Source organism: Oxyura jamaicensis, chromosome 1 (assembly GCF_011077185.1).
Source record: "Oxyura jamaicensis isolate SHBP4307 breed ruddy duck chromosome 1, BPBGC_Ojam_1.0, whole genome shotgun sequence".
NCBI lineage: Eukaryota > Metazoa > Chordata > Aves > Anseriformes > Anatidae > Oxyura > Oxyura jamaicensis.
The window spans coordinates 76815903-76831603 of NC_048893.1; the positions used below are offsets into that span (position 1 = coordinate 76815903).

A 15701-nucleotide genomic window follows, 5' to 3' on the forward strand; every position below is an offset into this window, starting at 1 on the left:
ATAGTCTTTCAAGCAAGTATGCTATTGGCTCAGCCAGTGAGATTTGTCACACATACACATGCAGTATTTATTTCAAAGAATTATCTTTCATGTAAGTTTTTAATACTACTTCCCCTCATTGTAACTGTCTGACAATTAAGGCCATTGATTTACACCACAGAAATTTAAACTATTGTTTTGAGAATCAGGAGGATGTGACGTTTGGTCTTTATCTTTCCTTTTAAATGAGCAAGAGTTCCTGGCTTGTACAAAAACAAGAAATTTCAGACCAAAGCCATTCCAGTCCCCTCTCTTGAGGGAACAATGGTGGTGTGGAATAAAGGTGGAAACTGGAGGAGCTTCTTTTACATGTGCAAGAGGAGTCTCACACAGAAGAAGGTACATTACTTTCTAATTATGTTGGTGATAAAAATTATGGAGGGTTATAAACTGGAAGACATTACTGATTTTATCCTGATTTGTTAGTGGCACCTGCTCTATTCGAACTGGGGGAAACTTCAAGTGAGCAGCTTAAAACAGACTGGGAGATTGAAATGGGCTGAAGAGAGGGTTTTTATATCTTTGCATGCTTTATAAAATTGAGAGATTAACAAACAAAAGCAGTATCAGATTTGGTCACAAAAAACAGTACATGCACTAAAAATACACCACCAAGTGTTTAATCTGAGAATAATGTCTATTTTTTACCACTGTTTTGTAGTCACATTCCCATGCAGTTGCCAGTTCTTAGCTATCCTGCAGAATTAACAGCCTTATGTCAGATTGGAATTTGCAGCATTATTTGACCAGCTTTTATAATAGATTTTTTTTTTTTTTTTTTTTGCAAATAAGGTAAAACTTCTATTTACATGCCTATGAGTTGGACCTACATAACTGATATTAGTAAGTGTGTGCCTGTAAGGTGAAATCAGGATTTGGTTCTTTGTAATGTATTTAAGTATTTAATTGGAGAGCTCTTTTAAGAAAAGGTGTGTCTGATCTCCTGGCATTAATATATTAAGTATGGTATATTTAAGCCTCTCTGGTGGCTTAAACATGATCACTGAAATTAACTCACCTAGATAGAGCTCCATGAAGCTTTCATCCATTGGTTGCTAAATGTCTTTCCACAGAACACATCTGTAGTTCACCATCTGCATAGCACTCATATTATTATTTTTAGAGGCCTGACATTACAGGAGGTAGTTTATAGATATATGGGCAACAAAAGTCAACACTGTGATTGTAGAAAGTAGGAGGCAACAGTAAAACTGATTTTGGTGAATGGAAGTTTTCACTGTTTCTAATCTTTGCACCATTTCCTCCCTTTACTTCTCACCCCTTATCTTGAGTATATTATCACCCAGAAATCAGTAGAGTACCATGTGATTATAATGGTCTGCCAGCCACACCTGTTGGTTGGTGTTGAACTGTTATATTCTTTCCCTTTGATGGTGTTGGGCAAGATGCAAATCTTATGCAACAGAGGTGACTTCTCCTGGGTTGGCAGATCCAGTTTGAATGGCTTGCTTCTTTGTGTTGGGTTGTCTGATAAACAACACAGCGTATCAAAGAGTTTTGTGTGTGCAGTGTATTAACCTGGGTAAATCAGAATACATGTGTATGCTTGGTTGCGTTTCCTGTGAAGGTAGCCCATGTTTCCTTGCAGTGAGAAGAGAAAATGGGAACAAAGAATTAGATCACTTACTTTTCAAGGCATGGCTGGATAACTGAATTACTCTGAAAGTCTGTATGGATTACATCTTTCTGAAATGGTGTAGAACCTAAAAAGTAACTATATAAAAAAGGAAAGAAAATGGTGAGATGTCGTCAAACAGACTGAACACCCTAAACTAAGAATATTCTAACATCTCTCTTCATTTTTGACAGATGCTCCTCTTGGCAATTCTGCTGACAAATCTACTACTGGGCACTGTAATAACAGGTAGGAAAACATGTTTGTTTCCTAATGTCTTGAAACAGAAATGTATTTTCATTGTTTCTTCTGTGAGATTTTTTCCCCCTTCTTTTTGCCGCCTAATCCTGCAGTCCTGGAATAGGCAACATTCTCCTCATACTGGAGACATCAATAAAGTTGTTCCTTTCTTTAACTTTCAATAAGCACTATGTTAAGTCACAAAGACTCCCTGAAGTCAGTGATGTCTGCCAAAAGTATGCCTGAAGTACTATTATCCTATTGTTTTTGATGGGATTGCAAGCAGGCATAAATATATGAATGTATGGCATTCCTTAAAGCACTGAAATTAGCCTTGTAGGGTTTAGGTCAGTAGAAATAAAGATAAAAAACCTTTTCAGTAATGTGTACAATACAAAAAAATCTACTTGATCCTATGGACTGTCATGCCAGATATACAGTGTACTTAGAAAACAGAGCTAAAGGCCCAGGACAGGTGATGTTCAGTGGTAAAAAATATCCAGCAGATAAATTCCTAAACTACAAAATGATTGTTTTACATTGCAAGTAACATTGTGTTTCAATATTCAGGATCACCAGGTTCTTTGCTTCAGGAGTCACCAGTTTCCCGTTGCAGCCTTTTTGGGAATGATCATATCAAAACTTTTGATGATTCTTTCTACAATTTTGCTGGGGATTGCAGCTACCTCCTTGCTGGGGACTGTCATAAGCACTCCTTCACAATCTTAGGTGAGTTTGAGCTACTACTTAAAAGTAGTGTCAAATGAAAAATGTTGTAGATATGTGACATGGCGTTATGCTGGGAAGAATATTGTTGTCCTTTGTTGTTAGGATAAACCATTGCATAAAATGTTCTTAGGTTTTCTTCTGAGAGTAGGATTACTTCTGAGGAAATTCCGTCACTTTGGCTTGTTATTCTTTAGTAATATAGCTCATGCTAACTAAGCCGTAAAGAAACAGAGATTTTCTTATTGTTTCTTCTAAAGTGAGACCTTTTTAATTTTTATATTTGTTAGATGGGTGTGATTGTTAAAGCTGAGTACAGGAATAGGAGCCACATGACCCTGTAAAACTGATTTTACCTACATGCTAAATCCCCATATGAAAAAAAAATAAATCCCATCTTGCAGGACAAAAAGTGTTTGAATTAGCAATGTTATTCTTAGGGACATGTCAGATGATAAGAGAACCAAAACCCTAAATTTCATTCACACCAAACTCTTTTGGTAGGTATTTTTAAATTCACTAAGAATTGTTCTCTATTAATTTTAGTTTAAGCTGACATTGTACTAACTGTAAGTAAATTGGAGTAAACTCATCCCATCACTCTGAAAAGGAACCATATATAAATTTAAATAATTTTGTTCCTAAACTTAAGTGAATTATCACCGTTTTATTTATTTGTTTATTTATTTTTTTTTTTTGTATGTGGAAGAACTGACCAGTATATGTGAAGTATGAATTCTTTGCAGTATTTTATGTGGACAATTAAATCTTAAAAATCATGAGCAGAGGCATTATATCTATATTAGATACCTAAGTATAGTATAGTCTATTTTTGATTCCTATCTCAGCATATGTACATGGGTTTATTTTGGTTTTGGATACCAGGCTGTGAAGTACAATGCATATTGCTAAGTAAAACATTTTGGTCTGGGCAGAGCTGTCTACCTCTGAGCAGGAACTCCAGAACAAGTGATGCATTGTGCAAGCAACCAATGTAAAGTCAAAGCTAGACAATGGAAAAAAGCAGGGAAAGGATTATGTGTAGTTATGTCATTCCCCTCCCGCCCCTTTTTTTTTTTCTCTCTTGTAATATAATAGCATTGTCTCCATATCATCTGTGCTTCTCCTTTTGAAAAATTGAGGAGTTGCCCCCTGCCCCCTCCCCCCTTGTTGGATAGTCAATATTGACACACACTCTTTAAAGACTAGCTGAGGTGGTTAGAGGGCTTATCAAGAAGGAAGATATGCAGACTCGGTTCTTCCTTCAGTTCAGTAGATTCTACCCTCTCTTGCTCTGAGCTATGGGGTTGTTCTGGGGAGGAAACTAGGAAGAGAAAGAGTAGGAAGCAGGGCAGATTGTTGGTACATCTCCTTGGGAACTCTTCCAGTGTGCAAGGTAGGATGAAGAATTCATGGACTAGAGACACTAATGGGAAAAGCTAAATCACCAGCTGGTTCCCAGGTCATGCAGTTGATAGTGAACAATACCAGCCCTCATCCTGGGACTCTCTCTTTGTTTTACGTTATCTGTTTTGTCCTATAGTTGCTTAGGTGGCCCTTGAAAATGTTAGAAGGTATGCTCCCAGCTCTGCAATGTGTTCTTACAAGTTATCCTCCTCAGTCCCAGAGCTAACAATGTTTGTTTATGTCCCATCTTTTCAGGTGACTACCAGAATGGGGAGAAAATTGGTTTCTCTGTGTATCTTGGAGAATATTTCAATGTTCACTTCTCTTTAAATGGAAGTGTGACACAGGAAGACAAAAGGTACTGTTGGAACAGCAAGTACTCCAGCATTACAAAAATAAAAAATAAAAATTAAAAAAATGTGCTTTGTATGTCATATTCTGAGAAATTATTATTTTTCTTCACAGGGTTTCCATACCTTTTGCCTCCAATGGCTTATTTATAGAGAAGGAGGCAGGTTATTATAAAATATCCAGTGATGAGCATGGCTTTGTTGTGAAGATTGATATCAATGGGAATATTCAGATATTCCTTCAAGAAAAGTACTATAATAAGACCTGTGGGCTGTGTGGCAACTTTAATAAATTTGCTGAAGATGACTTCAGAACTCAGGAAGGTAAGACTAAGACTAACTGCTTGTGTTGTGATGTACTTACTCTCTGTACACCTAACATCATGGGTCATTCAATTATGATTTTGCTGATCCTGCAAAATGTTTCCACAAAACCTGTCAGGTACCTCATCTTGACAAGCTGAAAAACTGTCCAAGTTGTTTCATCTTCCCTTCCTCTTAAAGGGAATTGTTGTCATCTCATGGCTGAGAAAAAACTCAGAGCTATGAATGTAACCCTTGTATTTCAACTTTCAAGGTTTTTACAAAGATGAAGCTATGGGCTAAATCATGTGTAATTTGGTGGTGGTGGTGGGGAGCCAACTAGGAAAAGACCCAGAAAAAAAAAAAAAATATATATATATATATATATATATAAATAATACCTATCGATTCAACTTCTGATTTATTAGTGAGTTAAGCAAATGAGAGAAAGAATAGAGATTGTTTCAATAGCCGAATATGAAATCCAGGGGATAGCTGCTGGCAAATTTAAAAATGGATTTGGCACAGGATGCTGTCCTATAAAGTGGTTACGCTTCAATGACATTTCTCTGCTCAGATGGGTTGTTGTGTTGGAGGTGCACCTTATACCACAGCAACTCCTAGCAAGAGGGAGAGACAAGATTGCTTTTGCTGCTTTCTGCACATTTATGCAAAGCCTGTCGTGAGTGAACACTAAGGGTTTTGGAAAAGCCCTGAATGTAACTTTGAGGGACCAATCTCAATTCATACTATTTCATAGTGTCTTTCAATTCTTATCAATCACTTGAAGAGAAAAGGTTGAGAGTAAAATAAGTTAATTCATTAACATGTTAAATTGATAATGTATAGTATTTATTAAAAATAAAAGATACAGAAAACAGAGAGAGACAAAGTAACTTGGAGAAGAACCTGGCACTGCTCCAGGGGTGTGCATTACTGACACTTCGGGTTCATAAGCATGGCTTCAACATACAAAAAGAACTGATTTCAAAGTATCTTAAAATGATTGATCAGCCCTTCAGCACCGTAAATAAAAAGAAACAAACTCATCTTACAGAATTGCTTGGCAGGACTTGGAAACTTCAATGTCTGAATGTGTTGATATATGAAATTCACTTCTTTTTCTTGAGACAATATAGAGGGGGTGAGGCTACTATAAACAGCAAAAGCAGCAAAGGAGACTGGACTGTTCAGATATATGATACTCCCGACTGCTGCTCTTGTTTAAATGTTTCTTGCTGTATTTATTTAACATGCCTGAAGATTTATCCTCCCTTTTATAAAAACAGTGTTTTCCCAACTGCAGATTTCTGAACATAATGAAGTACATGGCAGGGTTACTTGTTGGAAGAGATGAAAAATAGAGAGGACAATAAGAACATGAATAGCTCTTATTGCATGAAGACCCTGACTTCTGTAATGTGTGGACACACAAATCTGTGATTTTTAACCTGAAGAATAGACTTATATCTCAGCAAATCTGACAGTTTTTCACTCTGATACAATAGACCTTTCATTTTAGCTGATCTAGAAGGAATTAAAATTGATTATGGTTGAATTTGTTGTATCAGTGAGAGACATCACCACTCCCACGCATTGTTTACTTCCTTGGCAGCTCTGCTGGCAGGGTGGCTGATATGAGCTCCTCTTAATAGGCTCCAAGTAAAATCAGCTTTTTATTAATTCAGTCATTTTTTAAGCTGCTGAAGCTAACTTCCAGATGAGGGGCAACCCAAACAGCTGGGAGAGATAAACTCTAAAAAAGTATCTAGAAGGAGTATTGGTAACATATATAACAGTTTACTTTTTTTTTTTTTTTTTTTTTTTTTTTTTTCCCAATGCAGTTTTTATTTGCTCCTCTTTTAGCTTGATTAGTTTTTGTAAAGGTCAACCCAACCCAGGATGTGAGACTGATGTAATGACTTAATGAACGGAGGGCACAGAAGCGTTGTCTTAAGGTTGTCTGCAGACTGAACCTGGCCATTTCAATGTGTCCATAGCTTCCTGTTAAAAGCTGGGCATATATCAGATTGGGCCCTGAATTCCAATACATTAAATGTATTTCTGCATGGGATTTATATTGACAATAAATACAGTAATATATGTGAGCCCCAGAATAAAATGTATTGTAAGTGTAATGCACAAAGGAAAGACTAACGTGAAGATTACAGGATGTCATCTGGGAAACCACTGGGGAGCACTATGCAGATCTGTATGTCAGAAATAAAGGAAGAGAGATGGTAGGTGTTATGGATTGGGTATTTAGGCTACAGCTTGCTGGATAGCTGAGGTGTATTAAAAACCATCCTGAAGGTTTTTTAGCTGGGCAAGCAACTCAAGATATCCTAGCCTTCAAACTGATGACCATTTCAGCTTAAATGAAAGCTAGCTGTTGGCTAATAGTTCTTGCCTGGTAGGAGGGGAGCTTGTAAGAGCTGCTGATTATGGGTGTGGTGGAGAGAGGACTGAAGCTGAAATGTTTTTTCTGTCTCTCACAGAGTGTAGATCACACAGTTTAAAAGCTAATGCAGTAGCTTTATACCATTTCTGCATTTGCCTGCACAGGACAGAACTTGTGTGATTTGATGACCCATTCCTAAGGATTGTTTGTGGCAACAGACAACCACATCCCAAATTTGTGCTAAAGTCAGAATCACGGACAGAATCTAAACCATAAGCTCTGTCCTTCCTGTGACAGTTTTTGTCACAGTTTAAACAAAATGACAATGCTTATGTTGAACACAAATGAGAACACAGAATTACCATATTTTAGATACAAATAGACCCTCTAATTTAACAACACTGGCCACTTTTGCTCAGGAAAATAATTAGTTTGGTTTTACATGGCTTGCTCCCATCAAAGTGGATTATGATGTAGAATTTTGTTAATTTATATTTGGATTGTGTTGAGGTGGTGGTGAAATAAGAGGGAAATTGTATTTTTGGACATTACCATATACTGAAAGTAAAGAAAGGTGACATGAAGGAAAGTCCATTTAAACTTAGTGATGACTGTGTGATTATTTTTCTGTTCTGTTGATATATTTATACTCATGTTATATAATCTCACTAATTATGTGCTATTGTCTTGGCACTTTCAATGTGTTTTGGTATGGAAGCTGAGAACTGATAGTCTGATTAGAAGATAATACACATCACTTTTCTATATAGCTTTGATGCTCTCTTAATGAGCTCCTGGAGGTCTCAGTGATGTGACTCAAGCTATGATACTCTAACAAATTAACATTGTATTGGTAAAACCCAGCTTACCAATTTTGAAGGTAGTGGCTTTTCGCAGTAACTGTTGAAGCTCAAGAAAAAGTGTATACAGCACGTTTCATAACTGTAGACACAGACTCTCATTCAGACACAGGATGCACTGCTGAGTTGTTTACATTGATTTTGGTAGTAACTAAACTAGTTCATCCTGTGGAGAAGTACTCATGTCCTGTTGAGATTTACAAATAAGGTTGTATTGTATGTGGTTGCTTGTCTATTGGGTATGGAAGTAGAAAAAAGCCATCTGCCCCTTGGGACTTTGTTCTCACACTTCAAGAGTAACTAAAATATCAAAGGAAAATTCTTGTGAGATTTCCAGTCTTTCTTTCTCTCTTTCTTTCTCTCTTTCTTCCTCTCATTCTTTCTCTTTCTTTTCCTTCTTTCTTTCATTCATTCATTATTTTTTTCACTCTAGATCCTAATGAAGGAACTAATTTCTCCTCTACTTTTCCTGCCAGCTAAGCTCTGTTCCTTTATAACCATCCTGCGAATACTTCCAAGACTTAGTAATTAAAAAAACTTATTTTTTTCTGATGTGATTGTGTACTTCTATGTGGTTGCCGGTTGCCAATTTTGCTTATATCAGAATTATGAAGTTGAGTCCGTTTTAGATGCTCAGATATCTGTTTGGAAGCCTTCAAGCCATGGCATTTGAGTGTCACAAGATCACTGACAGGAGCATTTTACAATTGGGGATCTAAAGCAGTGACTAGAAGAGATAACTTACATAATACTACTGAGGAAATTTGACACAGACAAAAGTTGATCCTGAAATTTCATCAGGTCATTTTCACGTGAGTAAATGACCAACAGACCTTGCAGTGTATCTGTAGTCATGTTCTTGCTCAGTATATTTGTGGGCATGCTTTGCAACAAATGTAAGACAATTTCTTTCTAGTGAGAGAGGCTGTGGTTCAAACTCACAGTTTTTTTTTTTTTTTTGTTTGTTTGTTTGTTTGTTTTTTTAATGCCTGTGGCCTCAGTCTTTGCCAAGTACTCTTATTGAGATAAGAGTCTTACAGTGGTATTGTTGTGATAGCATGATAGGTCATGATTAAACTTTATTTGTGCATAGCACCTCATTTGAGTCCAACAGTGGGATCTATCATTTCATCATTTGTGCATGTAACACACTCTTAGTATTATGGAAAAACAAAAACAACAACAACAAAAAAGCAAACAACAACAGAAATAAATCCATCTATTACACTTCTTTAGGCACTGACAGGAAGCATGTTTCTGGAAATCCACCTCCAAATCACAAAGACATTAATGATAAAACAACATCCATAGCTAATGCTGGATGCAAGTTTGATATTCTGAGCCTGCTCCAATTGAGTCTGAAATTGTTAGGCAAGACATTCCAGACTTTTCTGCTGCTGAAATACAGAATATGTGATGCTTCTGGAGAGTAAATATAGGTTAAATAGTTTGAAGCAGACAGGAAAAATCTGATGTTTCAGGTAGTTTTCTGTTCTGCAGTAGCATAAACACACATGAATAAATATGCAACTTCCCTGCGTGCAGTACCTTGTATATTCTTAGTACCTCTGCTTATAAAGCATATTCCAAATCTGTAGTGATGTTGGTGCAGATTTTATAATTATATATATATATATACATGTAAATATAAGTAAAACTTTGTGGTTAAAAATAGTAGTTTGGGATCTTGACATTTTAAAAGATAGAGGTAAGTTGATTTTAGGCAATTTTAAACCTTTTGCTTGACCTAAGCAAATAAAATCATTTTATTTCTTGCATTTTAATTTAAAAGCAAGAGGGATAGATTCACAAAGGAATTAAGCTGTCATTTGCAAGCAGAACAGGTGAAGGAAGAATCACAGAATCACAGAATTGTAGGGGCTGGAAGGGACCTTAAGCGATCATCCGGTCCAACCCCCCTGCCAAAGCAGGTTCCCTAGAACAGGTTGCCCACGTAGGCATCCAGACAGGTCCTGAATATCTCTAGAGAAGAAGACTGTACAACCTCCCTGGGCAGCCTGTTCCAGTGCTCCGTCACCCTTACCATGAAGAAGTTCTTTCTCATGTTGGTGCGGAACTTCCTGTGATCCATTTTGTGGCCATTGCCCCTTGTCCTGTCCCCAGAAACCACTGAAAAGAGGTCTCCCATACTTAAGTTATTTATAAACATTGATAAGATCCCCTCTCAATCTTCTTTTGCACAGAATGCTTGCACAGTAACCCTGCTTATTATATGGCATTTATCTGAGGTAACAGAAACCAGTATTCATAACCCCCTCTGCTTTGTTTAGAGTTGCGATTCAAAGTTAGGTGTTTTTGTTGTGAGGAGTGTGTCTTAATCACTGGGCTATGGAGTTTTGGAGCTGGCTTTTTTTTTATTTTTTTTTTATTTTTAATTTTTGTTTGTTTTGTTTTGTTTGTTTTATTTGTTTTAGGGTGTGTGTGTGTGTGTGTGTGTGTGTGTGTGTGTGTTTGTTCGCTTTTCTTCTCCAAAGAGACAGAGACATAAGGGCAGCAATTAGTTTGCTAATCCAATAAACTGAGCATCTGTGACCAGCCTCTGGTTGACCTGACTGCTGCTGTGGTGGTTGGCACATGTCTCTCTCCTGGGTCATGTTAGCAGGGTTATCAAAGTGTGGGACACTTCTGGGACATGCAAGGAAGGTGAGATCTGGGTTGTGCTTTAACAGCTACTGCCTGAACTCATTTTGTTCAGTTCAAAGAGACTGCACACTAACTAGTTGCCTTGGGTTCTCAGCTGGTGAGCCACAGGTTCTCATGCTGGTATCAGTCCACACACCAGACACTAGTTCTTGAAGTACTTGGGTTTTGATCCAACTTCGTTTTCATTACATTTTGTGACACCATCCTTTTATTCTTCTTCCCTTTTCTTTTTTTTCTTTCTTTTTTTTTATTTTTTTTTTCTTTCCTTTTTTTTTTTTTTTTTCCTTAAACAAACTTCTTTTAAAATGTAGGCAAAACAAATGCCTTAGAAAAACCATACCCAGGCCGCATAGAGAGTTTCTGGGTGTAGGGCTCTGATGACTCCTAGTTAGGCTTTGTTTTTCCAGGAACTTGTCTATTTACAGAAAGAAAGAAAATTGAACATGAAAGGAACAGAAGCAAAACAAAACTCTGAGCCTACCAGATGAAGAGAATGTGTGTAATAAATCATAGAATCATAGAAATCCCGAGTTGGAAGGGACCCATAAGGATCATCAAGTCCAACTCCTAATAAATGCTCAGAGGAAGGATGGGAACAAGCAAAGAGAGCAGGGCAGAGAGAGACATGCAAAAAGTTTGCATCTGAGATATTGTGTGAGGAATCAATCAAGAATCAGAACAGGCTGAAATCAAACTAAGAGCCTCTTGTTAACTGAGGGGAAGACTACACAGCTAAGCTAAAAGGCCCTTTAAAAGAAAAAGGTCACATCGTTCATCATCAAAGAGGGAAAGGCAGCCTCTGCAGAAAGGATGGTAGCTGTGCTGTATGATGGATGCATAGTGACAGAGCAGGCAGCTGAACTGCCTGACTGCTGTTAATACTATCACTTGTGCACTTATGAAATTAACAGGGGTTTTAGGCTGTTTAGGGTGTTGTCCCCTTCATTGTCTTTCCTTTCCTACACCCTCATGCCCTTCAGCAGAACAAAGCATAAGTTTCAGGTGAAAGACATCAGCAGTGGTGGGAAACTGCTATTCCCTCTGCCCATTGCACTCAGACACACTGGGGACAGTTCTCCCTCCCCACTTTTCTTCCTGAAGCCTCATAATATAGAGAATTACCACACTAATTGTTAGGGCATGTAACATGTATGGTTTGAAGAGTCCTTTCCAAAGAAACCTTCTGCTGAAATAGTTTAATTCCATGACCCAAATTTGTTCAGTAAGTCAGTTGCCACAGAGTCACTTCATAGCTTCAGCTTAAAGTTCTTGTGATGTTCAGTGAAACTTCCATTTCTAGTTGCTACTCTGAGAAAAATGGATATACATTTTCATCCATGTGTTATATGTGGATAAAATTGCATTTATATGAATAGATATACTTAGAGCTCTTTCTTTCAGGTCAATCAGACATTACTTACCCAGTTAGATTATAATTTTGGTGAGGAAGGCAATGCTTTTGTTTGTATTTGGAAAGCATTTTCTCCCTGCTTCTCCCTGGGGACTGGACAACAATTTTTGAATGAAAGATCCTCTTAAAGAGAGTAGCTCTCTCAAGCTGGTGAGAAAATTGGAGTGCTTGTGGCTTAGTGGATATTCTAGTAAGAAATTTGTATTGTAAAATGTAAATATAAATTTTATTTATATTTTCTGATACAGTTATGATGTTAGTTATTAACAGAGTGGGCATGGTCTGCTATACATATCTGTTGATGGGATTCCACACAAAGTCCTTCATCTTTCTTCCAGTAAGAACTGAGACTAATGGATTTGAGGTTGAGAAGCAAACCTTGTAAGTAGGAAGCCTGTCACTACATGCTTAGCAAACTAGGTTGAGCAGTACTTACTTTTCAGGAGTCTCTCTCCTTTATTCCATTTTCCTTCCTGCTTTCTTTTCACCTTTCTAGGATTAAATCTTACTGTGTATTTGTAAAACTGCTAGTTCAATGAAAATGCAAGTACTCTTCAAATACAGGTTCTACCTACGCCGTATTATTGGAAGTAATAAGTAAGGATATTCAGTAAAATAGGTAGTATCTTTAGTGACTGTGTTACTTAATGGTTGAGTACAAAGTTTCCAGGGAAAAGCAGGCTGGCAAACATGCACGTAACACTCTCATTTTAAAGTTGAATGACTATATAAACCTTTATCATAAAATCATAGAATGGCTTGGACTGGAAGGGACCTTAAGGATCATATAATTCCAACCCACCTGCCTTGGGCAGGGACACCTTCCACTAGACCAGGTTACTCAAAGCCCCATCCAACCCGGCCTTGAACACTTGCAGGGATGGAGCATCCACAGCTTCTCTGGGCAACCCGTGCCAGTGCTCACCACTCTCTGAGTAAAGAATTTATTGCTAATGTCTAATCTAAATCTATCCTTCTGTAGTTAAAACTAGTGCTACTTGTTCTATCACTACATTCCCTGACAAAGAGTCCCTCCCCAGTCCTCCTGTAGGCCCCCTTTAGACACTGTAAGGCCACTAGAAGGTGTCCCCAGAGCCTTCTCTTCTCCAGGATGAACAACCCCAACTCCCTCAGCCTGTCTTATCAGGAGAGGTGCTCCAGCCCTTTAATCATATTCATGGTCTTCTTCTCGACTTGTTCTAATAGGTTCATGTCCTTCTTATGCTGGAGGCCTCAGAGCTGAATGCAGTACACCAGGTGGTGTCTAACAAGAGCAGAGTAGAAGTGAGAATCACCCAACCTGCAGGCCACTCCTCATTTGATGCAGCCCAGGATAAACTGGCTTTCTGGGCTGAAAGTGCACATTACCAGCTCATGTTGAGCATTTCATCAACAAAAACCTACAAGTCATTCTTCTCAGGGCTGCTCTTAATCCATTCTTTGCCCAGCCTATATTTGTCCTTGGGATTACCCTGTCCCAGGTGCAGGACCTTGCCGTTGGCCTTGTTGCCTACGGCCATTGCCTTGTTGCCATAGGCCTTGTTGGCCTACGTTGGCTTCATGAAGTTCTCACAGGCCTAACTCTCAAGCCTGTCCAGGTCACTTTGGATGGCATCCCTTCCCTCCAGCACGCTGGCCGCACCACACAGGTTGGTGTCATTGGCAGAGTGGCTGAGGGTGCAATCAATTTCACTGTCCATCTCACAGACAAAGATGTTAAATAGTGCTGGTCCCAGTACTGACCCCTGAGGAACACCACTTGTTATTGATTTCCACTTGAGCATTGAGCTGTTGACCACAACACTTTGAGTATAACCATCCAGCTACTTCCTTACCCAATGAGTGGTCCATCTGTCAAATCCATGACTCTCAAATTTAGAGAAAAGGATATCATGTGGGATATCTGTTGCCATAGGTCACTTAATTCTAGATAGGGCCAATTACAAGAAAAATGAACTGTTGAATGATCTCTCTTTATTCATTACTAGCCTAGTTTTTTACTATCATATGTTGAAGAGGCTCACCTGGGGCAAGATCTTGAGCTGTTGAGCAAACCCAAATCCATCATGAATTGCCTGTCCTAGAACAGTTTGTAGCTTAATTTGAGGGCCCAAGTACTTTACAAGGAGGAAAAACTGCTCTGGCAAGCTGTTGGCAAGTCCCTTACTCCTGTGGACTAGTCTGCTAATATTCAGACAGGCACTGGCAACAAGAAGTTTGAAGAGCAGGGTCCAAAGGGGGGAAAAAAAAAGGTTTTAAATGATTTATTTATTTTTAAACAATTTTACTTTAAAGTATTAATCAGATTACAGTAAAAGGATTAAAATGGTGTAATAACAATTGCTGCCTAAAAGAAGTACGTAAGAGGTGTAACTCCAAGCACCATAGAAAAAATAAATAGGTGAACAGCATTTCAGGGTCAACAGTTGTCCTAACCTTCGAATCTTAGGTTGTGGGGGAATGGGGATCTTGTGGTACCTGCTGTTGGAAAACTCAATATCAACATGCCTTCAGAGACAGAAGAACACTACTTCAGAGCATCTCTTACTATTTAATATTTACTGTAAAACTGTATTATTGAAAATATAAGGAGATGTATTGACTGTAGTGCTGTACTTTTCATCAGACTAACTCTCATCCTTACTCTAATCTTTGCAATTTGTGGTAAACCAAAGGGTTCCATTTTTCTTCTTGCTCTTTTTTTCTTCTTTTTCTGTGTTCAGTTCTGTCTGTGTAAATAAAAATGTCATGGTTTTTACCACCTCTCACTTGTCATCATTTTCTGTCTTCCTCCATTAACATCTGCTGTGTGCCTAACCTATGTTACATTTATGAGCTCCTGGTTTCTAGTTAAAAAAAAAAAAAAAAAAAAAAAAAGAGAGAGAGAGAAAGAAAAGTCAAGTCTTCTGACTTTATTACACCCCCCTTTGCATTCTCTGTGTAGTTTTCATGACTATCAATTAGATTAGGAACAGTCTTAGTGATCTGTATATTCTCAATTGTTCTCATTGCTCAATGACATTTTGATCATATGTATATATCTATATATAACACTATGTAACATATATTTAAAAAAAATATTATGTTTTTGAACCATTTCACTTGTTTTCTGGGTAATGAGGGGGGTCATATTTCAAGATATTTTCTGCATAAGGTCTTGGAAATGAATTAACAGTGTCAACTGTTTTTCTTGCATGCAAGACAATATGAGTTTAAAAAGGAAAGTTGCAGAACTGAGAATCACAAAATTAACTATCTTGTAACAGGTACCTATCAAAGGAAATGGAAGTAGTCCTGCAATCAGGCAGGCCAAAATAATGGGAGACAAAATGTAGAAACATTCCCTTTCTAGAAGGATCCCCTCCTCAAAAGGATGGAGCAAGAGATGGGGCTTGCATTTCCTAGGAAGCAACAGATATACAGATTAACTGCTTTGGTTCTTCTTTTATGCAAAATATGTGCAAATCTAGACAAGTCTGGCACAAGATCTGCTTGTAACATGGAGGAGCATGTTTCAGGACAAGTTACACTGGGCCCAAGCATTATGGCATATGTTAAGTTTCTTTTAAATAAGATGTAGTTTCAGACAGAATGAGAAAATGAAGGTTAGATGTGATCAGGAATGCTAATATTTCCATTACTCTGGGAGAGCAGCTTTCTGCCG

The 15701-nt window shown here is 37.9% G+C and overlaps 1 protein-coding gene across 1 annotated transcript in view; it reads left to right on the forward strand.

Moving 5' to 3' along the window:
* Window positions 1-260: 260 nt before the first annotated feature.
* Window positions 261-15701, forward strand: part of VWF (von Willebrand factor) — a 146943-nt gene continuing 131502 nt past the window's right edge. Inside the window, exons 1-5 of the mRNA XM_035315439.1 lie at window positions 261-378; window positions 1870-1924; window positions 2486-2644; window positions 4304-4406; window positions 4514-4722. Coding sequence (XP_035171330.1) covers window positions 304-378; window positions 1870-1924; window positions 2486-2644; window positions 4304-4406; window positions 4514-4722 — 601 coding nt within the window. The 5' untranslated portion in view covers window positions 261-303. The remainder of the gene's footprint in view (window positions 379-1869; window positions 1925-2485; window positions 2645-4303; window positions 4407-4513; window positions 4723-15701) is intronic.